The 26,995-nt window shown below is 42.9% G+C and overlaps 1 protein-coding gene across 2 annotated transcripts in view; it reads right to left on the bottom strand.

Moving 5' to 3' along the window:
• Positions 1–21,453, bottom strand: part of CDCP1 (CUB domain containing protein 1) — a 97,324-nt gene extending 75,871 nt beyond the window's left edge. The window contains exon 1 of one of the 2 annotated variants that reach the window (XM_088462992.1): positions 21,391–21,453. In XM_088462992.1, the coding sequence (XP_088319118.1) occupies positions 21,391–21,436 (46 nt within the window). In that variant the 5' untranslated portion in view covers positions 21,437–21,453. Of the gene's footprint in view, positions 1–18,130; positions 18,440–21,390 lie in introns of those variants that run through there. The other variant, XM_088462985.1, reaches the window with a different exon arrangement.
• Positions 21,454–26,995: the final 5,542 nt, after the last annotated feature.

Below are 26,995 nucleotides of genomic sequence, written 5' to 3' on the forward strand. Positions count from 1 at the left end.
TGTGGAAAAAAAATTATTATTAATATTTTTATTTTTTAATACTTTATTTTTTGCACTGTACAGTTATTTATCTATTTTTTCTTGTAGCTTGAGATTGTCTGCAGAATTGCAGCTACATATTGAATGCCAAGATAGCGAATTGGTATTATTAGGATACTTTTAATCTATTTGTCATTTATGTTTTATGGTGTCTTATTTGAATGCGTTTATTTTATGACCATCTATATATAATAATAAACCGTATGGAAATCAATTAAGGTTTATAGTCTTCCTGGTCGCAGCGCTTCCTATATATATTATACAATATACTTTCTTGGATAATGCTGCTTAGGTGGACCTTCATATTCAACAATGCTTATCCTGAAATTATGGAAACAGCCCTAAAAGGAGTCAGCCAGGACAGCCATGACCACAGCAGGGAGCATGCCACAGGTACAGCTGTGCGATTCAAGTGTATTTCAAGGGTTAAGTGGTTGTGAGGCAGAAGAAATATCATTAGACTGGAAAGAGGATGTGAATATGGAGAAAGATGCATGCCCAGCATGGAGAGGTTACAGTGGTTGCTGTAGCTGGTCCCTGCAAGTTATATCTCCGGCATTATGTAGAAGTCTTTCATGTTTGTGAAAGACTTCTCCTGTAGAAACGGAAACTGCGTCTGCGCACATTGTCAGGCTCCGCCACCACCCGGAGGCTCAGGGCTGAAGATTGTGTAAACTACCGGGGCCAAACTCCGAAAAGCTTTGGTACAAAGGGGCTGAGATCGTAGTCCCCATTGATAATAATAGGGACTGCGATCTGCAGTGCTAATTAGCACTCTGCGAATATTTCTGTGAACTCTCCTGCATTGTGCTATTAGTACATACATACAATACATAAAATTATGCAGAAACTGCAGTTTCCACATAATTTTATGAAAAAAAGCTTAATAAATAGGCCCCTTAGACATAAAAATATATACCAGATTATAATGTAATGATAACACATGCAGGACTATAGGGGTTACCATCTGCCTATAGAGCAAATTGCATCTTCTGATTATGTTAAAAAGTGGATTGTTACTTAATCCATATTATGGATACAATAAAAGACGCAAGTATGGTTCACATTAACACATAATTGTAACCATATATACGATACCACATTATAAATCAAGCAAAGGAGCAATAAAGCAATAGAAGAAAGGAAGGGGATGATGGAAGAGGAGAGGAAAGGGAGTAAGATTAGGTCGTGTGCAATATGTAATTGGGAAAATCTCTCTCTTGGCTCATGCAATCTGCTGTCAGCTAGAACCCATAATCAGGGTGATTCGGGTTCAAACAATATAGGGGATTTCTCCTGAATCACAAGGTTTCTGAGCTTGAGGCACAGACATACAGAACTAGTTTTGGCAGCACAGCTTGTACTATATTTAGGCTGATATTGAGACATGTAGTATTCATTTGTGTGCCATGCCCTGGCTACTGTGGATACATAGACACAATAAACCTACTCTAGCCAGATGCCACACCGTGATTTCCCTTTTTCATATCTGTGCGGGACCAATCCAATAACTTTTTTTCTGATCCTTTTCTGTCCCCTTTTATTCCCCCCTTCCTTACAGTTTCATCGTCTTTTAAGACCTTCACAAAAGACTAAGCACTCCTGACTCCCAATTCTACCAATACCTACAGATCTACCTCTACTCGTCGACCATTAACTAATTTAGAGACTCCCTCTACCTGTTTCAGAGACCTAACATCTAAAAGGCCTTGTATTTGTCTTGAAAAACGCATTAATAAAGACACTCATGAATCTAAATGGAAGTCTGTCTTGGATGATGATCTGCATTTCACAAAGTGGTCATAAGTAAAAAAATGTGAAATCACCACAAAAGTTGGACAAAGACACCTAAACACAGGGTTCTAGCTCTTTTATAATAACAGCCACTGAAAATGCCTTGTCACTCATAATGTTGTTACATAAACCAAAAATGACTTTATTTTAAAGCCTGTTTTCTCCCTTCGAAGATAAAACACCTATCCAGAAAAAAATATATGCTGTAGTTTAAAATTTGCTCTTTTTAATATTTTGGGGAATAAAAAAAAAATAAAAAAATCGGTCGTTTACGCTTCTTTTTTGGTATTGGACTTCAAAAATAGCATTTGCTATAAGATTTGTGAGAGTAATTTTAGGTATGGTTATCGCAGGAACTAAAGTAGTTTGGAATCTAATATAATAGGACTGTGATGACTTGCTACACTAATGTTATACTAAAATAATGATTTCCTTCAGAGATATAGGCAGCTGAATTCTAGATGATGGTTTATAGATTATTTTGCTTACTTTGGCCTCATACTGTGAAAAAAGTAAAAGCATGCAAGTCTTAGGCTGAGATTTTTTAAATCGGCATCATAACTTGTACAGACATGTCACTTACACCGCTTTTTCTCTCCTATAACCGCCACAGCAATAACCTGACCATTGCAGATTGTGCACTGTGGAGCCGGTGACAGTTGCCCCCACTTTGAGGGCCATAGTTTTGCTATTGTTGCATTTTAATGAACAATTTTTTTCCCAAAGTTAATCTGACACATATGCCAACCTTCATGTAACATTTCATCAAAATTGGAGATAGTCAAGTGGCAACGATCTTGAAATTGGTCCACATGACATGGAATGACCCAGAAGCGAGTGTGGCTCAGGGTATAGATTAGGATGGTTGTGAGAGTGCAGGAATGTGTGTAGTATAGGTTGGAGTAGGTTAATATCTAATAATAGATATTTTTTCTGAGAGCTTTTAAACATATGAAGGTTGTATGTAAGGATTTGCAAAGTGGAGGACGTTGGCATAGGAGTAAAATCTCCAGTGGTATTCAGCTGTTTTACAAGCTTTGTTATTGAAAGAGGCAACCGTAAAGGTAAGTAGAAGTAAGGGTATTACATTTTGTGGCAGCAGAGACAATGAGGAAATTAAAATCACTTAGTAGACAGGTCAATGGATAGGAATGCATTACGTAAGCAGGGCAGCAAAGTTGGCGAAGAATTGGGAAACTGGACCAGGTGGGTGTTAAATGACAGCATCGCGGAAGTAGAGGGGAGAGACCAGACCGATCATGTGGACTTCAGAAAGAAAAGAAAGAGATGAAGGGTTACAAGGGTATGACTTAATAGATGCAGTATGGAAAAGTACAATGACTATACCTCGACCTTGTCTGTTTCCACATTTGGAAAACTGCGAGATTTATTAGGGGTATATTTACTGAAGTACAGGTTTTAGAAGTGGAGATGTTACCAATAGCAACCAATCAGATTCTACTTAACATTTATCTAGGTAGTGGTCATATATAGATAAGAAAGTATTGGAAGTATATGGCATATTGGGGTTGAGAGTGGGCAGATATTGGGATTTACACAGGGATACGCGGCATTATAGTGACGGAATATTACACTTTCCGGTGTTGCTGCACCTGCTCCCCGTAACATAACATTTCATATTTACCACAGGACTGCTGGTTTTCTATGGGGTTACTGATCTATTCATTATACACAGTCACACAAAGAAGAAATCATCCCTTTAAATCTGTACTTTTATAGAGTAGGATATAATTATCTACCTCACGAGACCTAAAATTTGATGAATCGAAAAACTCATGCGATAAATATCCCAGAAAAGATTGTACATTGACACTCATTCAACCAAAACTAATCCAACATGACAAAGCCGTATATGAAAAAGTGCATCCTTCTCCCACACCAATACAGAAGGTAATATAGGAGCCAGATGCTGCTAATTATATGCATTTTTTATTTGATCATCAGCATGTGCTACTCATAAAGAACATTTGTGCTGTGCATTCAGACTGGTGGTAATATCATCTGAAATTATAGCAACAAAGCCATTTCTGCTGCCCATTAGTTTGGAAAGAGTTATATGATCATTTCCAAATCATTTAGAGTTTATTATTCTATACTGAAAAATGTTTTTTTTTTTTTTTTTACAAATGAGGTACACACAGAGCTACCTATCTTCCCAGTAGTGGACGTTCCAGCAGATTTACCTAAATATCAGACAACTGTCAACACAGCAAATGCTAAATTCATAATACAGACAGAAACAGTTTAAACGCGTATGGCTGCCATATGGGCTGGCGCAATGCGGTGAGCATTGCAGGGGGGCGACGGCTGGAGAGGCGTCTTCCTTGCTCCGCTGCACTAGCAATTCTTTCTACTCTATGAGACCCGGCATCTCCTCTCTGCATCTGATCACATTTACTCCCATTCTCCTATCCCCTTTGCTGCCAGGCTCCTCCCCTTCAGACCCTAAGCACCATCGGTCACTGGGGCCTATGCATCAAAACAAAATCACGTGATAATTATGGTTTGAACTTGCTGCGAGTTCAAACACAGTTTAGGAGGTAAACAATAAATTGGGTAGGATGTGTATAGTAGTGCTAATATCGATGTCATCCAACCTTGAGTGGCAAGTAAAAAGGTTATTATTTTTTTTTTTAAACACAACAAAAAACATATACTTAAAGTAAAAGATTGGTTTCTGTACTTTTGTCCTTTACAGGCTTCCTACTACCGTTCATAATCGTAAGTGAGGTATGATACCTCCGCTTCTAATTTCTGGATATAGAAGAAACTATCCTAGGCAGAAGACGGCTATCCTATAGAAGCAAACCTCCACCCAAAGAAACCATTACACGAGTCTCTCCCCTCTCTGAACAGTGAGTGGGGGTATGCAGGGGTGCAGAGAGAGGGGGGGGAGCGGGTACAAATTACCCGGTCTTGCTGCAGGGGTCCGGCACCGCTCCCCCTCCCTCTCAAGTTACAGCAGCCCAGCACAGGCTAGAAAGAGTCCGGTGTTGGTTCTGGGATTCTGGGAAATACAGGGGGGGCTCTATGCATTTATTGCCCCAGTATTTCCAGAACCAAGACTGGCTCAGAGCCCAGGGCTGGTCGCGCTAAATACAGGGGACCCCTACATCATTTGTCCCCTGTATTTAGCACAACCAGTACTGGGGCTCCATAGCCAGGGGCTGGTTGGGGTTTTTTGGGGAGGAGGCCACGCCATTTTTTTTTTACATGTTTTTTATTTTTAGCACAGAAGTGTCTCTCTGACCCATCCGTGCTTCTGTGTTTGTTTTTTTTAAACACAGATGCACGTGTCATGGAAATTTCAGATCCGAGCCTGCATCTGTGTGCTGCTACCTCCCCCGGGTCCTAACGCCTGCACCACCACCGCCCACACTGCCGACGCTACTGTCCCCGGTTCCTGGCCACAGCTAATGCCCGCTAGCCCCTACCCACTCTCCCCCGCATCCCGGCTGCAGCAAACGCCGGCTTCCTGCCCCCCGGTCCCGACCCCCGCTACCACCCGCAAACGACGGCCATCTTGATGCACCCAAGTGAAGCCACTATTTGGGAACCACCACACTGTGGTATACTGAAGTAAAATTACAAGCATTTCATAAGAATCAAAGGCTTTTATTGACAATTACATTAAGTTTATGCAGAGAGTCAATATTTGCAGTGTTGACCCTTCTTTGTCAAGACCTCTGCAATTCGCCCTGGCATGCTGTCAGTCAACTTCTAGGCCACATACTGACTGATGGCCGCCCATTCTTGCCTAATCAATGCTTGGAGTTTGTCAGAATTTGTGGGTTTTTGTTTGTCCACCCGCCTCTTGACCACAAATTCTCAATGGGATTAAGGTCTGGGGAGTTTCCTGGCCATGGACTCAAAATTTAAATATTTTGTTCCCTGAGCCACTTAGAGCACCTTGCCATAAGGCAAAAGTGGTAACTATCATGCTGGAAAATGCATCGGAAAAGGATAAGGGTTAATTATCTGATCAGAGAAGGATTTAGGCAAATTGTCTATTTATAAATGCCATTGTTTATGAAACTTTGAGACACCTTTCTTTGCCATGAGTCTGCCAAAGTATAGTATAGAAAGTAGTTAGATCTTTACCCAGGGGCGTAGGGAGGGCAGTTCCACTGAAGCGTGAGCTCCAGGCGCCTTACTTACCAGAGGACGCCCTGCAGTTGGACTCCGGAGCAGCTGTCTAGAAGCTGACAGCCTGCCGGGTCCGTAGCAGCAACAGCAGTGTCCTGTCCTGCCTTCCTGCTCTAATGAGAGACTCCTCGTCACTAGAGGAGTTTGTGCTGAGCCCTGATTGGTGGAGCTCAGCACATGTTCATCTAACCCCAGCAGGGGGCGGGACTACAGCATGTCAAGGAAGAAGCTGCAGGGTCCACATTAAGGTAAGAGAGGTTATACCCCAGTAGTTATGTCTATCACCCCCCTGCCTGTATGTACTGTATGTTTGTATGTGTGACCCTTCCTGCCTGTAAGTACTGTATTTTTGTATGTATGTGTGTCCTTTCCTGCCTGTATGTAATGTATTTGTGTCCCTTCCTGCCTGCATGTACTGTATGTGTGACCCTCCCTGCCTGTATGTGTGTCCCTTCCTGCCTGTGAGTATGTACTGTATGTGTGACCCTTCCTGCCTGTATGTGTGACCATTCCTGTATGTGTATATGTTTGTATGTATGTTAGACCCTGTATGTATGTGTGACCCTGCCATGTATGTATGTGTATATATGTAGCGATTATATAGGACACACACTTATTTTTATTTATTTATTTTTCTTGTGGGGGGGGGGGGAACTGCGGTAGCACGCTCGCGCTCCGGGTACCCTGGCCACATGCTACACCTCTGCCTTTACCCGTCCCAACGTAGGCCATTTCAATAGAATTTCCTAGCCAAAGTAATTCACACAAACAAAAAAGGAATATTTTCAACAGAATTAAGGGAAGGAGGCAAAGAGTCAAAGCAAGCAAAAAGGAAATAAGTATGCCATTGATGTATTAACTAGAATACAGGCTATAGAAGTAGGCACTAATGATTGAAGACCTGTAATGTTGAATCACTATAGTCACTAGCATTGACTATCAAGTTTGTACATCATCAGTATGTAATAATAATTGACTTGCCAATCAGGAGGGGTCTCATCTCGGGCAGATGAGAGCTCGCTACAGATTGACAGTCCATTTAGTTTATAGATAGACACTTGCCAATTAAGTTATTTTACACGGGAAAGCGCTATTGAGCAGTTTGTTCTGTCTCAACCAAAGAATGACAATCATGGCTACCATTGTAGATCTATACCAGTACAATGAAATATAGGGCCATATTCAATTAGATGCGAAAAGTCAATTTCTGCGGAAAACTTTTCCCTTTTTCAATTCCAAAGACTTTTCGCCGGTGCGGAGAGTCAATGCAATGGACCCGCCGAAAAAGTTTCGCCTATGAATAGGTGTCAAAAAAAGTGCAGAATTGGGGTTTTGGGGTGCAAACATCCGGAAACCACCCAGCACCCTTGGGACAATCCCCCAAAGCTAAACTGTAAAAAAAAAAAAAAAAAAATTTAAAAATACTTTAGAACACCCCAAAAAAGTACTTTCATTTTGGGAGCAAAAAAGTTAAAAGTTGGGGGACAAACTTAACTACCAGCGAAATAGACTTCTGGGGGTTGTATGGGGAAGGTGTTTTTTGTATGAGAGTGCTTGCGGAAGGTGGATTTTTTACGTGATTTTAAACTGCACTTTAGCAACTTAAAAATATGCTAGCACCCATTTTCAAGTATCCCAAAATTGCTGGGAGTACTTATTTTCACCAAAAAAACCTGCTTAATGCTATTCTTCACCACTTGTGTTAATGCGCTAATTGGCAGCAATTGTCACAACTTAATACCCCAAATACCTTCATTAGGGCTAATCAGGGGCATCTATAGTGATCCACAATGTTAGTGCTTCTTTTGGGGGATGTCAGGCTAAGTTCCCCATTTTTTTAGAGGACTTATTGCCTGTTTCAGTTTCGCCGGGTACTGTTTTCGCCTCCTTTCTAATTGAATATGACGAATATCGGGAGCGCGCCCGATACTTTTCCGCATGAAAAACACGCGATGTAGGCGAAAAGTCCGGCATACGAAAAAGTATCACGGGTGCAAAACTAATTGAATACGGCCCATAATTGGAATTATAGGTATTACTGTGACTGAACTTCTGGTGGCATGTGAGAGATTATGAGGGTATAAACTAGGTGAGTAAGGCTATTTTATTATCTGTACATGTGTCGATGACTAATGTATCTGTTAGCTTATTTTACTTTCAGTTCGGTTATACTCTGCATTCCCCATCATAGAACAAGCAGTTCATGAGAAAATACATGATTCTACCTATTATAAGGATATGTGAAGCAATTATAAGATGAGCAACTACATGAAATCAGAAACAAAATTATAAATCCGACTTTCCAGTACACCACTAAAAAAAACACACTCATAACCTCAATTATCCAGATTATTCCTGTACCTACGAACATACAATTCTAATAGGTCATTTTATTAAACCAACAAATGGCTTTTCTACAGCTTTTTAACTGTAAAAATGAACAGTTTCCGATTCTTCCTATTTAACACACTGACAAATGAATATGAAGCTGAACGATAAAACTTCTCTGTCAAGTGCTGCTTACCGGAAGATGAGCACTTCCGCAATTTATGAAGATGAGAAAAGCTTTGGTCAATTTACAGGCCTCCCGAAATGGAAAGAGCAGTGAAGAGAATGAACTCTCCCTGCTCCCTCCCACTGTGGATTGGTCTCTCGGCTCCTCCACTCTTCAGGCACCAGCCTATGTGTCAGTACTGTTCATGTAAATAGTACATTTTTATTCATATTAAAATCACCACCATATGCACTGATGTGCCAAAAGCCAAGGACAATTTTGTCCAGAAGCTGCTGGTCACGATCATTAAGCACCCATGGTGAGCCACTGCGCTGTCCAGGGTGGGTAGTCGTGCCTTCCATGAGGTATTCCCAGTACACACATGACACTGTAGATTGAGGAATACTGAATGTCTGTACAACTTTGGAATGGAATGTCTCATCCGTTGGGCTCCCACTATCATGTCCCATTCGAACTCTGATAATTCACGTCACCTTGCCATGAGCAGCCCAGCAGATGTTCAAAGTTCAAGCTAACTCATGAGATGTCAGATTACAACTGATTCAGGTCTGAGCATTTCTAAGACATCACAGTACGTTGACACTACCTACCATTAACTTTACTTATTGATATCCTGTGACTTTTGGCACTTCAGTGTATATCTTTTACTGGTCTCTGGGCCCGATTCAGGTTGGATCGCAAGCCTGCGTTCGCACGCAGCCAGCCAATGTTTGCATTCTCACATGCGTATAAGACGCAGTGCACGTGCGCGAACCAGCCACTGCGATCGCCAGTGATCACAGTGAGCACGCAGAGTCTTCACACAGTGATTGACAAGAAGTGACCGTTTGCGGGTGGTGACGGGGGTGGTCAAAGAAATGCAGGCGTGCATGGGCGTTTAAACGCCGTTACAGGGGCATGCATAATTAAGCCCCTACGATTGCATACGCTGGCAGAGGTCTAGATGGCGACAGGTTTAGCAGTTTGTGTGGTCGGGTCAGGTCAACCAACTGTGCGGATGGTTCCGATGTTACCGCTGAGTTGCAGATGCATGTCATGGGAAGTGGGCAGCTTTATACAGTGATGGGCGTCTTGGTATAGAGCTGCGGTTGCCGTGCGATTGCATTCATTTGCATATTTTCGCAGCGTGCGGAGTGTGTGCGAACGCAGCTTTGTGAATCAACCTGAATCAGGCCCTCGGCCCACATAAGCAATTTAATACAGAAGAAACACTATGGGCAATATGAGAAATGCAGGCTTAAGATACAAATATAGTTTCATATATTTAAGCACAGTGGGGTCTATTTAGCAAGTTAATGGTCACTTAAATCAAGCAGAAATTAACGTTTCTGCATGATATAAGTATCCCAGCTATGTAAGAAAGAATTTACGGAGAAGATTATGTAATTATATTCTTTTAATGCCCGACTTCTACAACATATGGCATTCACCCGAAAAGCTGCAGAGACAGATGGATCTCATCCAATAAGTCCCAGCAGGCAGCTGAAACTCCGCCCACTCTCCCCTCATTAAAGCATCCTGAGACCATTCATGTGTGGGGTTGCTTCTCAGCCAAGGGATTGGGCTCACTCACAATTTTGCCCTAAAACACAGCCATGAATAAAGAATGGTACCAAAACATCCTCCAAGAGCAACTTCTCCCAACCATCCAAGAACAGTTTGGTGACGAACAATGCCTTTTCCAGCATAATGGAGCACCTTACCATAAGGCAAAAGTGATAACGAAGTGGCTCCGGGAACAAAACTGCCCGCATCCCTCCTCTTGGGAGGGATGCACTTTACTCATCCCATCTGTCGGCACTGCTCTGTGTTTCTCTGTTAACTATAGCATCAGGGTGTGCATGCTCCGACTTTAGGTAGACTAGATAGAGAGGACAGTCTTCATTTGTCCGAAAAGACTGCCAGCGGGCACTTCGCTGGGACACAGAGTTAAAGCAACAGCTGTCCCTGTAAAGATTTTTGCTTCATGGGAGCGCAAATTAATTAAAAACTGTAATAATCGAATCATTGAGCTGTAATGGATGGGGTGTTCCTAGGTAAAGCTCAGAGGGATCGATATGATATACCGGTGGACGGGATGCTCGCGGCCAGAAGACCGACAGCGGCATCCTGATGGTGAACATCCCGACAGGGGCCGGTAAAGTAGCTTAACCCTCCCCCTCTAACCTCCCCCCGATGGTGCCTAACCCTAACCCCCCCTTCCCGCACCCTAAACCTAACCCTTCCCAGGCGGTGCCTAACCCTAACCTCCCCCTGGTGGTGCCCAACCTTAACCCCACCCCTTCCCACAGCCTAACCCAGCCTGGCAGGTCCATAAACCTAACCCGCATACTTACCTTCAGGATGACGACATCCACATTCTGACAGGCGTCTGTATTCTGGTGTCGGTATCCTGACGTCTGGCATTAAGTCCACCGGCATCTTCACTGGATCCCGCTCAGAGAGGGTGCACTGATTGAACTAAGAGCTGTGCAGAATTACTGAGAGTGTAAATTTGTTTTGCTCTCAGTTTCCACCCATCCCCTCTCTTTATCTCCTTTCCCCAACCCCACTTTACCTCTTTTGCCCACCCTGACTCTTTCTCCTCACCTTTCCTTCTCCCTTTCCCACTCTATCCTGTGCATCAATGACATTGATGGGAGGGATCAGCAGTCACACATGACGATTTGATCGATATCTACATCTATCTGTTTTCTATCTATTTATCTATCTAACAAAGATGCAGTCAACTCTGCATACAGGCATAAATACGCATTAAGTTCTGTGCACGCAATACAGATGCAATTATTGTTTGTTCAACTCAGGCCCTTAATGTACATTACACGGAATTCTAAACCTCATTGATAAAATTAGAATCGTTTCTATACAGTCTACATAAAAAAATTCGGAATAAATTATGAACAACTCAGGCAATGACATGCTACAGAGGAAATGTAATCTAATTGCTGATGAGCAAGAGGAAAAAATAGCCAAGGGCATTATCATGTACAGTCACAGCAACTGGAAATACTGTTACCATGTGTAACCAGCAATGATGATGATTAAGGAAAGCAGGTAAGCAATGTATCAAAGTGAGGAGAAGGCGAGTCAGACGCTTGGTTGCATAGGGAGAGGAATCAGTAGCAGGAAGAAAAAAGTAATAATGCCACTGTATAGGTCATTGGTAAGGCCTCATCTATATCGGTGATCAGTTACGGAGGCCATATCTCCAGGAGGATATGAATACATTAGAAACTGTACAGAGAAGGGCAACTAAAATTGTGCATGAACAAATGGACTGACACCTATACCTGGGCGCAACTAGACCGGCAGCATGAAATGATCACCAAAAAACAAGTCACCTAAACTTGCTGACATAGGAACACAGAAATAAAGATGTGACAAAAAGTTCTTGCGCCAGTGTGGCTCCTAATAGGAAAGCACTGTGATTCCGTGTGAAATCTCTGGCAACCGATAAAATCATCACTAATGGATACCAGTATTTCTCCGTGAGTATGATGAATAAAAAAACATAAAAATGAAAGTACATTAAAACACAGTAATTATAAATAGGGATGTAGAAAAATCCAAAACATGCACAAGTAGCAAGGGTAAAAAGCTGCTAGAAGACCTTTCCGCTTAATCCCATGAAAAAGAAGAGGGCCCAGAAATGCGGCCTGCCGCCGGGGACAAATCTATGTGCAGTGCCGACTCCCTCACTGTGTCAGGAGTAGAGTGCACCACCCCAGTCACTGAGGAGTCAGCACTTTGGTGTCACCCCTCGCTCGGTGACACCCGGGTACGGCCCACACCACCCTTGTGATGCCACTGGATAAAACAATCTGCTAAAGCATTTTTTACTCACTGACTACATACATTTTTTACTATATTTTTATAACTAGTATATGGGTTTTTTTAAGCTACTACGAACCCAGGTATTTAGTGCATTATGCAGGTATGACTGGGTGTTACAAGTCGCTGCCACGACTTGTCTCCCTCGGGCAGTTTTCCCTCTCATGACGGGGTTGTTCTGGGTCCCTCAGTTGCTAGGCGATCGGCAAGCGTCAGGAGGTCACGTGTGGTCCACAGCACGGCATGATTGGTCTCTCCTCCTATTTGTACACTCTGGCCTTTGCCGCCGCTCCGACTATAGCGTTCCTGTAGGTCCACTCGGCTCCCTAGCCGCACCAACAGCTTCCGTGCTTCCGCAGGCTCACCTGTCTCGCCTACGGCTCCCTGGCCGCACCAGCAGCTTCCGTACTGCCACCGGCTCACCTATCTCTCCTACGGCTCCCTAGCCGCACCAACAGCTGTGCTTCCGCAGGTTCACATGTCTCTCCTACGGCTCCCTGGCCGCTCTAGCAGCTTCCGTGTTGCCACCGGCTCACCTGTCTCTCTTACGGCTCCCCAGCCGCATCAGAAGCTCCCGTGCTGTCATCAGCTCAAAAATCGCAGAACTCTAATTTGTACACAAATTAGTACCGGCACTCAAAGTACACGAATTTGTACACAAACTTATACACTGAATTGCGTACCGGCTCTCAAAGCCTCATCAATTATTTTCTTTCTTCTGCAAACGGTTCCAGGCCGCACCACCGACTCTCAAAACCTCATCAATTATGTTCTTCCTTCTGCTACCGGCTCCAAGCCGCACCATCGGCTCTCAAAGCCTCATCAGTTACTTTCTTCTACAACCGGCTCCAGGTCACACCATCGGCAAACAAAGCCGCATCAATTGAGTACTGTCTTTTACAACCAGCTCCAAGCCGCACCATCGGCTACCAAAGCCGCATCAATTGAGTACTGTTTTCTACAACCGGCGCCAAGCCACACCATCGGTTCATCAGCCACATTATCGGTTCCTAAACCACATCATCTGCACACCAAATTGTATCCTCGACTCTCAAGTCTTCTTGATACCGGTTTCTGTTCCTATCACTCCTCTCTCCATTGGATCCCATTGTATTCCCGTGTGAACCTCTATTACCCCGAGATATAAGACCAGGCGGCCGCCTAAGCACCGGTGAACGTCTCATAGTTCTAAGGGAACAACGGGCGGTTATTATTGGCGGAAGACCTCGCTAGCCAGGGTTTTGGGGGTTCACACGGAGCAGCAGTGGCATATCTATAATGAGTACAGTGTGTGCGGGGCACACGGGCCCCCGGGTCAGGGGGGCACCGCACACCCATTTATTTTTTTAAAACTTACCTGTCCGTGGACCCGCGTCAGGTCTCAGCGCAGCTCAGAATACCGGAAAATGGCCACCGCGGCCATTTTCTGGTGTTCTGCGCATGTGCAGTAGACTCTGGGCACACTCTAGTGCCCGGAGTCTACTAAGGCTCCGGTGGCTGGCCAGCCGCGTCAGTCGGCTGCCGGCCACCAGGGAGAGAGGAGGGGCCCCACACGGTGAGTGCACATGGGCCCCCTCCTCTCTTAAAATGCCCCTGCGGAGCAGGCTTTGGGATTCGTAACACCGGGTGATGCGCAGAGGAAACCCAGACAACGAGATGAAGTACTCTTACTGCTGCCACCCAGTATCTGGCTGTTGAGCCATGCCTTGGCAACTTTTTTTTTTTTTTTTGTTATAAGTGCAGCAACAAAAGATTTTATATTGCTGCAATAAGTAAATAAACCCCTGTCATAGAAATCCTAAGTGCTTCATGAGATGCATTACTGCCGATGCTTAAAAAGTAACACAGAAACACAGGGGTCAATCCTATTAGGTGCGAATTGCGAGTAGCGAGTTTGTTTCTTGAAACTCGCAGTGAAGCGCGCTCCCGAGAATTCTGCCTATTCGCACTACTCGCAGCGGAGGGGTACAAATTGACTGCCAAATGAGATTAGAGAGAAATGCATGAAAATGTAGGGAGACAATCCTGGAACCCCCAAAATGGGTAATTTCATTAGCAGGATCATATAGAAGGCTGTTTGTGGGGAATTAGGAAGGTACTGTAGGTTTTTAAATGGTGTCAAATGGCTGATTTGTGTTTGTTTTTTTATTAAATGCAAAAAAAAAATTATAAAAAAACAAAAACTTTTTTTGTTTAATCTCAAACTAATTAAATGAAAAATGCAAAAAAAAAAAAAAAAAGTAGGAAAAAGGGTGATTTTGGGGTACTTCGAGGACACCTTGAAAAATTGAAAGAAAGAAAAAAAATATATAAAAACAATTATTTTTCAACTAAAAAAAATTATTGTAATTAAATTTGGGGTGCCTAAACGGTAAAGTTGATTTTGGGGTAATTTGAGGTAATTTATTTTTTACCACAAAAAATGGGCATGTAATTATTGGACTAATTAAGCTAATTGAAAACTTCCAAATGCCTAATTAGTCATTAGGGGGTGTCCAAGGGGTTCAGCACAGTGTCCCAACATTTTAATCTTAAAATAAAGATTTTCCTTTCCATCTCTCACCCTCAGGGAGGTGAGAGTGGAAAGTTGCAAATTCAGTCTGACTGATTCAGTGCGAGCTGCTAATTGGATTGCAAAATGAATCAGCTATGCAAATTCGAAGTGAAAATTGTACCTCGCTCCTTGCGGATTAAGAGTAAGGGTTAGGGTATTAGGGTAAGGGTTAGGGTATGGGGACAGATATTCGCAGCCAGGTAACCGAGGTCCAGCTGGGGAGAGTGTCCAGGGTGGAGAGCAGGAGCTGTAGGGGAAAGACTTAAAACACTCAGGGGCCCATTTATCATTGTATATACGCGGCTTAATCCCCAAAAACACACGTTTTCAGGGGTTAACTGCAAATATTAAGTTTCACCAGATGTAGGATGGAGGGACCGCAGCAGATATTTCCAATACCTGCTGCAATCCCTCCATTCCCGCTGGCAGCCGCTTCCCCCATAGGTTTCTATGAGGGATGCGATGCTGCCAAATTTACCAACTTCCGGATTGTGATGCATTCCAGAGATTAGATGGCGTTAGCTGCTGTAGTCTATGGGCTACACATCGCCTGGAGCCCTCCCCGGCAATGGCGGCCGTGCATGTGCAGTCCAGACAGCACTCTGGGCACATCGCAGGGACAGGCTCCTTTCGGAGCTCCTGTCGCTGCATGTGCCGTATGATACATCCCAGCGCTATGATAGCATTATGCAATGCGATCATGGGTGGTAATATCATGCCCAGATCGCACTGCAAATGCAATTATTAATAAATGGCCCCCTCAGGTGTATTAAGCAAGTGTTATCTCCTTGCATTGTTCAAGCCGGGTGCACAGTAAAACCTGGTGTTTGAATTGGAGAGAGGCCAAAGTGCAGTTTCTTCACAGTAGTTTTGCAGTAGTAGAAATTTCAGGTTGACAGTTATTGTACTGCTTACGTCCTGTTTAACTCATACACACGCACACACACAGCCCTTGCCTGTAATTAATTAGTATAGATAATGACACCCTAGTGTATAGCATCTAACAACTCTGCAAAATAAAGACATAAATAAGCAATGTCCCATCAATTTAGGTATAACACATAAGGTAAGTCAAAGCATTTTTTCTGAGTTGAACTTCTCTTCAAACATAGAAAAACAATGTAACCACATTTAAACCATTAAAGCCCCTGCCTGCCACGTTTTTATAGCAAACGGAAGCAGGCGTTATCCAATGCGCTGTGTTTTTTTTCACAATGCATAAATAGCAGCTACAAAACACAGTACACTCACACTGCAAAGTGATGACCAGGAAAGCTTTATAAACTCTGTCAGATGTAAACACGACAAAATAAACTAACAACAAACTCAAATTTAAATAATTCAGGCATTTTAGTTTAATGATCACTGTAACTATTATTTCTACCATTCCATAGGAAAATCAGGCACTATAAGTAGCCATCATATAATAAGCACAAACCATAATAGTAACTGAACAGTGTCAGGGAAGCCTTTTTAGATTACTAAACTTAGGGTCTGATTCAGCAGAATCTGCGCGGGCATGTCGACTGTGTCTAGGGACGCAGTTTCCTGGCCTCGCAAGCCGGACAGCCTGAGCAAAGCTGAGTACACACCTTACAGATATATCTGCAGATCGAGTGATTTGCAGATGATGGTTGTTCATACACACTGAACCACCATCATCTGTCTTCTGGTCGCAGGTCCCGCTGTCCAGGGGGCATGTCGCGCCCCCCTCCCTGCGGCCTTTGCTGCAAGTATACGCGTGATCGGCTGATCGCCCGTACACACAGCACGATGCCCCAATATAACTGCACATATATCGGCCACAGGTGTGCTGCGCATTTTACGCAATATGCTTGTGAACAACGTCATTCACAGACATATCGCTGGTACACACTGGCCGAAGCACAGATCAGCCAATATATCTGCCAGTGTATACCCAGCATTAGCCTCAGCTTACTCAGCTGAACGGCAGCCTGTAACCGTCCACCATCGCGACTGATTGTCACGATGCTGATCCCAGCCTTTCGACCTCGGTTGCAAATGCACCAGACAGTGTCATACACTTCCTGCTGAATTTGCATATTAGCAAAGACGAAATTGCAAAGCTGCTTGCGTGCAGCTTTGCAGTTCTGTCCGAAGCTAAATCACCCCCTTAGTTCCTGCCAGTTCAGAGAAAAGTATATTATAGTATTTGGAGGGTACAAAATATGCAGGTGTTTAAAAAAAAAAAAAACACAAAATGCGATATATTAGTTACATAAGCAGTGGACCACATATTTACTGAATTATGCAATACATGCCACTGTTTGGATAGGAGTACAGTGTCTGGTATTGTGAAACAGCAGTGTACCCTGACATTACAGGAAGCTGGTAACTGTAGTAAAGTAATTACTATAAACAATGGCACAAAACAGAGAAAAATAAACTATCTGCTATTTATCCATTACTGGGTAAGTTTACCCAACAGTTTATTTTAAATCTACAGTATAAAAGAAATGTAATCTTGTGCATTCTGCCAAACTGTGAATCATTCAGGGTGAGGTCCTTGCTTTTATGCAAACTGGGCGTTCCTATGCAAACACTAATTTACTACTCAGTCTGCAAAACATATTTAAGAAAGACAAATAAAATACATGATATTGTGGGGCCTATTTATCATCAATATTTTCTTTACTGGGATAAGAAAATCTTTTTAATCACTGTTCATAGTAAATAGACAACTTCATATGCTGAGCGCAGCTATTAGAGATAGATATATATATATTGATGAGTAAAAATAGCATCAATTGTATAACCAAATAAACAATCAATCTGACATTGTGTAGGATTGTGAACCTACTCTCTGATACATGAGTTAGTACTTTAAATATGAAAGTTGGTAAAAAAAAAGGGGCAAATATTACTGTATGGTATGGTTACCCTCACTCTCACATAGCAGCCACTCACTGCAGGATCTGTTATGGTGACTGACTAGGGAAGACGATTAGTGGCATTGGTGGAACGGTACCTCCCCTCCCCCACCCCCTGAGTGACTGCGCAGGGTGACATGTAATGTAATTACAGGTAGCACAAGGCCAGTGACCGTCTGTTGGAGAAGAGGCTCCGTTATTACCTGACCCCTAGGTGACAATGCTGCATTCTTCTTACATTAAATAGCAAAAAACAATTCACAACAAAAAAGGTTTATAGGAGGAAATGCGGACCCCAGGCGAAGTATGTGTATATGTCATATAAATGCAGGTTCCTACCTGTCAGATGTGTGAGCAGGCAGCCAAGCAGCAATCCCAAGAGCATCATGGCAGAGTATTCACTGCCCGGGCCCCTGCACATGTCATACAGTCCAGCTAACCCGGGACAGGCACCTAATGTCACCCGTATCCTGGTGCTGTGTGCATGCTATGGGCGCAGTAATGCCCCGTCCAGCAGGTTTCCCATGAGAGATCTGTGTATGAGAAGTGTTTTCTTCCCCGTCCTCGCCTTTCCCAGGTTCCAGGAAACGTATTCACCTGTACACTCCCAGATACACTGGGCGTGTCCACAGCCTGGCTGCCTCCTCCTACCTGCCTGCCAGGTGTGACTCCCAGATACACTGGGCGTGTCCGCTGCCTCCACCTACCTGCCTGCCAGGTGTGACTCCCAGATACACTGGGAGTGTCTCCCAGATACACTGGGAGTGTCCGCAGCCTGGCTGCCTCCTCCTACCTGCCTGCCAGGTGTGACTTCCACATACACTGGACGTGTCCGCAGCCTGGCTGCCTCCTCCTACCTGCCTGCCAGGTGTGACTCCCAGATACACTGGGAGTGTCCGCAGCCTGGCTGCCTCCTCCAACCTGCCTGCCAGGTGTGCACAGGTACATGCTCTGTCTCACCAGCAGCTGCTCATTCACAGTCACACTGTGGGTATATTTACTAAAGTGAGAGTTTTTAGGAGTGGAGATGTTGCCCATAGCAACCAATCAGATTTTACTTAACATTTAACTGGCACATTCTAGAAGATAATAGCTAGAATCTGATTGGTTGCTATGGGCAACATCTCCATTTCTAAAAACATTTACTTTAGTAAATATACCACTGTGAACTGCAAGTCGATTACATACCAAAGGTTCTGGGTTTTGTTGGTTGTTATCACTGTGGTCTGCTAGTGTTGCTGTGTATTTCATTGTGTGTTTCTTTGCAATTGTGTCATTAATGGTATTTATAGCCTACCCTCCAACATGACCCCTTCCACCCGATACAAAATGCTCTGCTCCTGGACTTTCCACCTAATTAATGATTGTAGACACCAGTGTTGAACTAGTTAATAGATGAGACAGGTGTTTCACCACAGGTGTCTGCAATCATATATTAAGAAGGAATTCCAGGAGCAGAGCAATTTGTACAGGATGGAAGGGGTCCTGTTGGAGGGTCTGCTATAGTAGGCTATATATGCTGTTTGCCAAGCAAAATAAAAAAATGCAACATTCGTGTCTGTTTATGAAACAACTTTTGTCCCATGTAGATGTATATATCATCACTTCAAGAGAGTTTACTGACACCATAAGATCAGACACCCACCTTCCGAATACCATGTGCTGCTGTGAAAATTTAAATATCTGACTGGATAATAATCAGAGGATATTATAGGCAATCAGTAAACAGGATAAACACAATATGTAATGTGCTCCCTAGTCACACCCACCTTAAAAAATGTTTGCTTATCTCTGTCGGAAACTTTTTTTTTTTTTTTTAGTAACCACATCTTAAGAGGTTTTTGGTTTGCCATCTGATCCCCTTATTAATGCTTAGATGAAGATGGTCCGAGTATATTTACTGAAGTGCGGGTTTTTAGAAGTGGAGATGTTGCCCATAGCACCAATCGGATTCTACTTAACATTTATTTAGCACCTTCTAAAGGATAATAGCTAAAATCTGATTGGTTGCTATGGGCAACATCTCCACTTCTAGAAACCCGCACTTTAGTAAATACAGTATAGTAGATGCGTGTTCGAAATAGCCAGACACAGAATCACGTAGTTAATATAGTGTGGAGGAAGTGTAATAGAATATTATAATGCGGTTTTATTAAATGCCACTTTTTTGTGATTATATGTGTGGAAACCGTGAAACCTCTTTTCCACCAAAAACCAGAGTCCGACTTGGGTTTTCAGACATGGTTCCAACCCAGGTCAGACACCGTTTACACAGCACCATCGATCTGGGTTATTCTCAGGTCAGCCCAGTTCACACTGAACCTGGATCTGACCTGCTAAACTTGTGAGATCATAAAAAGTGGGAGGTGACTGCTCCACAACCACCAATCAGCTCCTTTTAGGCATGACCTAGGTTGGATAACTCGGTTTGCGCCGTTTACAGTACACTGCACCATTACCCAGGTCCATCCTAGGTCTTACCCTAGTAACTACCTGGATTGGATTGCCGAGTCATTTGACCCGGGTTATTTTTCAGGGACCCTTTTACACTGAGCTGCGACCCGGGTAGACCCAGCAATAACCCAGGTTTTTGCTCTGGTGTAAAAGGGGTATTAGTAAAGGCCAAAAGCCACATCAAACATAATGCTTTCAAAAAGCCTGTTAATGAGGGGGAGGGGAGTTTTTTGATTGTCTTACAATAATGGTGTTTTCCTGTAAACAGTATGCGGATTTGGCTAAACCACATGCGATTTAGGGGTTTTGAAACTGCCACACATCACTGAACAACATCGTCAGTAATTTCAGTTTTGCCCCCCCCCCCCCCCTCCAAACCACTGAATTAATTATCCAGAGCTTTGGAGGGTCAATACTAAAATAGCCAGCAATGTGCTGCAGTTTCTAAACCACTTAATGGAATAAGTATATGCAAGTTGTTTTTCCATGATGAGAAGCGATAAGTTTAGGCTCTAGAAATAATCTTTGGCTGATGTCAGCAACCTCAAGCTCTGGTAGTAGAGCTTGAGGACAATCACTCGTTCCATCCTTCATTAACATACATTAGATCGCATGCAAAATCGTCAGGTTTGATGTGCAGCACGTGAAACCTGGCGACGATGCTAGCGGCCGCGGGCACCCGCATATGAGCGTACACACTGAGCGATGTAGGCAATTTTTTTTCAATTTAATATTCATAGTATTTTTACTAAATCACCTAAACATTACTGATTTATAGTCAATCACCATAGCTGCTTGCATCATGATTTAATTATTGTTTCCAAATCTATAACTGCAAAGCTAATGCCATCTGCTGGTTATTAGACCTGCCTACACACAATGGCTTATTTACATAGAAGCATAGAATTTGATGACAGACAAGAACCACTTGGCCCATTTACTGTACTAAAATAAAATGTAATTTAAGTGCTAAATTAGGACAAAACCAGATTAACCGATACTCATATTTTATCTACCTAGTGCAGGTAAGACAATAAAAAACAGTTTGATATAGCTTTGTGTAGTTTTTGCACCTAAATGTAATATTTGCAAATTAGCCTCAATAATAACCTAAATACAAGATATGTGGTCATAAGCAATGTTACTTTTCAGGGATTTTCTGCAGATGGGAATAGATAGACCACACCACATTACCACTGGACACACTTCCTTTCACAATCTGACCTGATTCAAAAAGCTGCACAGTTGAAGGTGTATGTGTGCAATGATTATGCATAATTTATTTCAATTTAGCAAGCATGACACCTGCACTCTGTTTCTACACAGTGAATTATGCTGGGCATCCACTATACAATTATCTGTCAGATATCTGTAGAAAATCTGGCTGGTTGGAATGAAAATCTGGTAATGTATGGGAGCAAATGACAATTGATTTTATGGTTTTAAACACTGGAAAACAGACAAAAATGATTGTTCAGATTGGTTAAATTTGGTTTATTTAACCAATTTGGCTGAATGTCCATTTTTGTCTGTTTTCCAGTGTTTGTGAACAAATGTTCGATTGTCATTTGCTCCCATACACTACCAGATTTTCATTCCAACCAGCAAGATTGGACAGATATCTGACAGATAATTGTATAGTGTATGCCCAGCATTAAGGGGTGATGTATCAACCCTTTTATTGAGGACAGGTGGAGAAGCTGACCAGATTAATCAATCAGCTTCTAGCTATCATTTATCAAGTACATTCTATAACATGACGACTAGAAGCTGATTGGTTGCTATGGCCAGCTTCTCCACCTGTCTGCTATAGAAGGTTTGACAAATCTCTTTCATCATCACTAAACTGCCATCCACGTGGTTGCATCAGCATGGGTGTGGATTCTGAGAGCTAGCACCATACCTCCCAACTGTCCCAATTTGGTTGGGAAAGTCCTGATTTAATGACTCTGGCCTGCTGTCCAATTCCGTCCCACAAGCTGGGACTCAGGAGGTATCTATTTGCTGCTCTGTGCATGGGTGATAGGAGGAAAGTCAATGTGTAAGGGACTACCTATTGCTTCAAAAGTGCTAAGCACATGCATGTGACCGTGCCCAAGATGGTCATGTCCCTTCTCCCAATTCCTGGCACTCCAATGTTGGTAGATATATAACACCTGCAGGGAAGGCAGCAAAAAATTGCGTTTTGAAATTGAAGGAACTGGATTATGTTCACACACCAATCACAGGTGCGACCCAACTGAGACTCGGTATTAGATGATGAGCCAACGCTTCGAGATGATCTCATCTGCAAGCACCGGTTCTTCCTATATAGTGAACAGGAAGTGGGTTGCATGGACCTGGGTTCCCCGTTCACACTGCATCACGAGCTGGGTTGAACACACGTTCAACCCTTCTTGTGACCAGGATTGAGATGCCAGATTGCTCGACACGGCTTATTTCGAACTGGCCCTTTCACACTGCAGAGTAACCCGGGTTGCTGCACGTTCACGTGCAATAACTCGGGTAATTGCTGCAAGTGTAAAAGGGGTATTAATCTCACAGGTACCTTGTTGTAATAGCAATTAGGAATATTTGGTCCTAGAATATTCAATGAGTGCCTTTTTTTTAAATGAATGTGATATGCTAATCTCTAATCTCCTTTACAAACAAATATATGATGATCTGACTCTTTTGTAAAGTGTGATAATATTAATTCACTTTATGCTTTTCCACTTATTTTCCAGCTTCAGTGCCAGATTAACAGGTGTAAGATTGAAGTCAGCTCAAGTGTTGTAATTCATTTGAAAATAAGTGGGAAAGCTGAGTGTTATCACACTGTGAAAAGAATCATTTTGGCTGTTATGTTATACTGATCCCTCAAATGTTTAAAATAATATGGTTAAATATATTATGTTTTCTTTCTACATCTTTGCATTTCTCAAGAAATATGTTTCATTTGTTCATTTGTCAGTACCCAGTATAAATGTCTCCATGAGAACTAGGAGCATTTAGTGGTCTCCGTGAACTTAATTACATAAAGAAAGGGTATATTTTGGAGAGCACAGTAATATAGTATATATATATTAATTAAACAAATAGTGCTCAAGACGCTTAACTTTAGTGATTCAAATGAAAAAATAAGTGTCCTTTATGGAAATCTTCTCTCTATGTGCACTCCCCGGAGCTTCCAGTGGCTGCCACAGGCCAATTCCTGTATCCCAATAGGTGAAGTTTCTGTGATAATATAAAGGCAAAAGCCGCCTCCTAGTGCATTAAATTAAGACTTTCCTAGTGTCATGTAAATTCTATAGACTCCACACGTACCATATATAAATCACAAGGAATACCTTTGGGCTAAAAGCGCTTGTAATAGTGATTAATCCTGGGATAAAATCCGAGCCCCACCAGTCTTCCCATAAATACAAAATAAAACAATATATTTAGTGCAGTATGCTTAAAAAAGTGATTTATTTAACAAAAACAATATAAGCTGTGTACATAAAAGAATCCTCACATATTTTTAATCAGTGCAAAAAAAGATTATCTCAGCCAGAGGGAACAGCAGCAAATCATACAGGTCCCAGAGCCAGAGTAAATTACAGCCTCAACGCGTTTCGTCCATCTGTTGTTACCAGGACTTCATTAGGAAGAGTGCCAAGAAAAAGTAAGTTTAAGGTACTGACCACCTCTAGTCTCAGGGCCCGATTCAGATATGTATGCTAATCACACAGCCGCTGCCTCATTAAACTGAGCGGCTGTGTGTAAATAAATAGACGCCATCTGTCAGGTTTTCTGGTCATTGGAGTAACATTTAGGCTACTTAGGATGTCTGGGGAATTCATGCAGCTGAAGCCTGTGAAGCTGCGTTAAAGGACACAGAAGGCGACAGCCACGAGTTCTGCAACACTGCTTGTCGTCGTCCCCACTCCAACCCCAATTGACAGGCTGTGGCGTCCATGGCACTGCGAACTTGCTCGTAGAGGGAGATCTGCATATGTGCAGTACGGCATCTGCGCATGCGCAGATCTCACACTATTGGAGATGTACGTAAACCATCGGGTTTCCGTACATCTCTGAATTAGGCCCTCAATTTAATTTACATTTTCACATAGTAAAATACAAAACTGCAGGTAGCTATTGTTTGTCAAAAGTTCAAAGCCTTGTATTGTTTTGTATTCCAAGTGAGCAGGTCGTGACCCTCTGGTTAGGCACCTGGGAGTGACGAGGAGACTAGGGAATGACACTAATACAATGATGCGCTGGTATGCTCTATGAAACGTTGCAGGTGGTTCAGAGGCAGGATACACCAGGTAGTGACACAGGAGATTCAGGCATGGACTAGTACAAAATTAGTATGGGGAGATCAGATAGCGGATGCTCTGGGTAACTCAGAATAGTTTAATGAAAGCTCAGTAATCCAGACACAGAGAGAAACTAGGTGTACAGTGAACCCAGACGCAGGGTAGTGTATAGACACTCTGTAGATCCAGTCACCGAATAGAGATAACTGTGCAGGGAACTCAGACACAGGTTAGTGCATAGGCACTCTGTAGATCCAGTCACAGAATACAAATAACTGTGTAGGGAACTCAGACACAGATTAGTGAATTTGATACACTGTAGGTCCAGTCACGGAATACAAATAACTGTGAAGGGAACTCAGACGCAGATTAGTGAACTTGATACACTGTAGGTCCAGTCATGGAATACAAATAACTGCAGGGAACTCAGACGCAGGTTAGTGAACTTGATACACTGTAGATCTAGTCACGGAATACAAATAACTGTGCAGGGAACTCAGACTCAGGTTAGTGAATTTGATACACTGTAGGTCCTGTCACGGAATACAAATAACTGCAGGGAACTCAGACGCAGATTAGTTAACTTGATACACTGTAGGTCCAGTCATGGAATACAAATAACCGTGCAGGGAACTCAGACGCAGATTAGTGAACTTGATACACTGTAGATCCAGTCACGGAATACAAATAACTGCGCAGGGAACTCAGACGCAAATTAGTGAACTTGATACACTGTAGATCCAGTCACGGAATACAAATAACTGTGCAGGGAACTCAGACGCAGGTTAGTGAACTTGATACACTGTAGATCCAGTCGTGATGCTAATGGAAGGTGCATTGTGAATCCAGACGCAGGGAAAGCTACTGTAACTAGTGCTTGGGAATGGTACAGGAAGAGACACAGGAAACTGGTAAATGAGCCAGAGCTGGGTAAACACAAAAGAATTAACTGAAGAGAAACTTGAGGTTAAACGAAAGTAAGTCACTAGGAATCCAGACGCGGATATGCTTGGGATGGCACAGGTGATGGAGACGCGAGCTGGCTCCAATAGTACTAACAAGCCAGACGCAGACTAGCTGTGGGATACACTATGAAAGTAACCTAGAGCCTGGAACAAATATTGGCATCACAGTCACTGGGAAAGCAAAGTTGAACAGCAACTTCCTGTTCCTGGAGTCAGGCTAACAACCCTTAGGTAGTTGGTCATTGGATCAGAAGATCAGCTGAGTGACCGCAGGACTACCATTGGGAGAGACTAGTCAGGTGATATGCACCAACATGGCTGCGACCATGCCCGCCACCACGGGAACCAGGACACGTGCACAGAAGCCCTAGCAGACCCCGGGGAGCATACTCAGCCACCACTCACCTCCACTCCCGGTGACTGAACACCTAAGCCCAAGGATGCCGGCACGGAGGCGAGTAGTGGACTTTCACAGGCCACATCCTGACAGACACTTCTTAAGGAGAATCACTCTCCTATCTGATTGTGTATGGTTGTCGATTTATATCTGTTATAATATTCAGGAAATTGTGGGAAGTCCGAACCTGTTCATTACATCAAAGGCTGTAAGCACTACTACTTATTAAAGATAAAAACTATTTCATTTGTTTTCTGGGAGATGTAGTTATAATCCCAACAGATGGGATGCTGCGGTTACTGTTCTGGGGTTAGGGTTAGGCACTAGGGGGAGGGTTAGGGATAGGCACTAGGGGGAGGGTTAGGGTTAGTCACTATTGGGAATGTTATGTTTAGTGGTAGGGAGAGGGTGAAGGTTAGGGTTAGGCACTATTGGGAATGTTAGGTTTAGTGGTAGGGAGAGGGGGAGGGTTAGGATACTGACCGACAGGTGTCGGCACCCTAATCTTGTCGGGATGCCGACATCAGGTTTCTGACTGCCGGTATCCCAAGCGCCAGCATCCCTTACTCAACCCGTATTCTGGTGTTGATGTAATCTAGACAACTTAAAGGATAATGCCACTCACATCTAGAGAATGGGGTAAATAAATAACCAACCTCACTGACCTGCAGTCCCTCCATATTATTTATTCCACCTACTGTAACTCCACCAAAACTAAAATAAAACATTTTGGGTGGAATAATCTTCTAAAATAACATGTGCTGTCACTGCCACCAGTGTAATATTCTGGTTTAACATTTAAGTGGCATCATCATATGCATTAATATCCTATAACTTAGATACAGTAAATATTTATCTTTTCCTTTTCTTACCCCTCTGAAACTTCTAAGCAAGTAAAACAGCTTTTACTTTTGTACTATGTTAGATCACAGTCCATCCAACTGCATAGCCGATAAGGTGCCCTGTGCATCATTTATTAAAAATATAATTGTAGCTCACGTTTAGGATGATAGGAGATTAATAAAGGATAATGCAATCGCAGTCACAATGTGGGTAAAGTATATTTATTCATTTGCACTGAGGTACTGCTTTGTTAATATTATAG

The sequence above is a fragment of the Taudactylus pleione genome, unplaced genomic scaffold, assembly GCF_031769625.1.
Source record: "Taudactylus pleione unplaced genomic scaffold, aTauple2 ptg000053l, whole genome shotgun sequence".
In the NCBI taxonomy this organism is placed as follows: domain Eukaryota; kingdom Metazoa; phylum Chordata; class Amphibia; order Anura; family Myobatrachidae; genus Taudactylus; species Taudactylus pleione.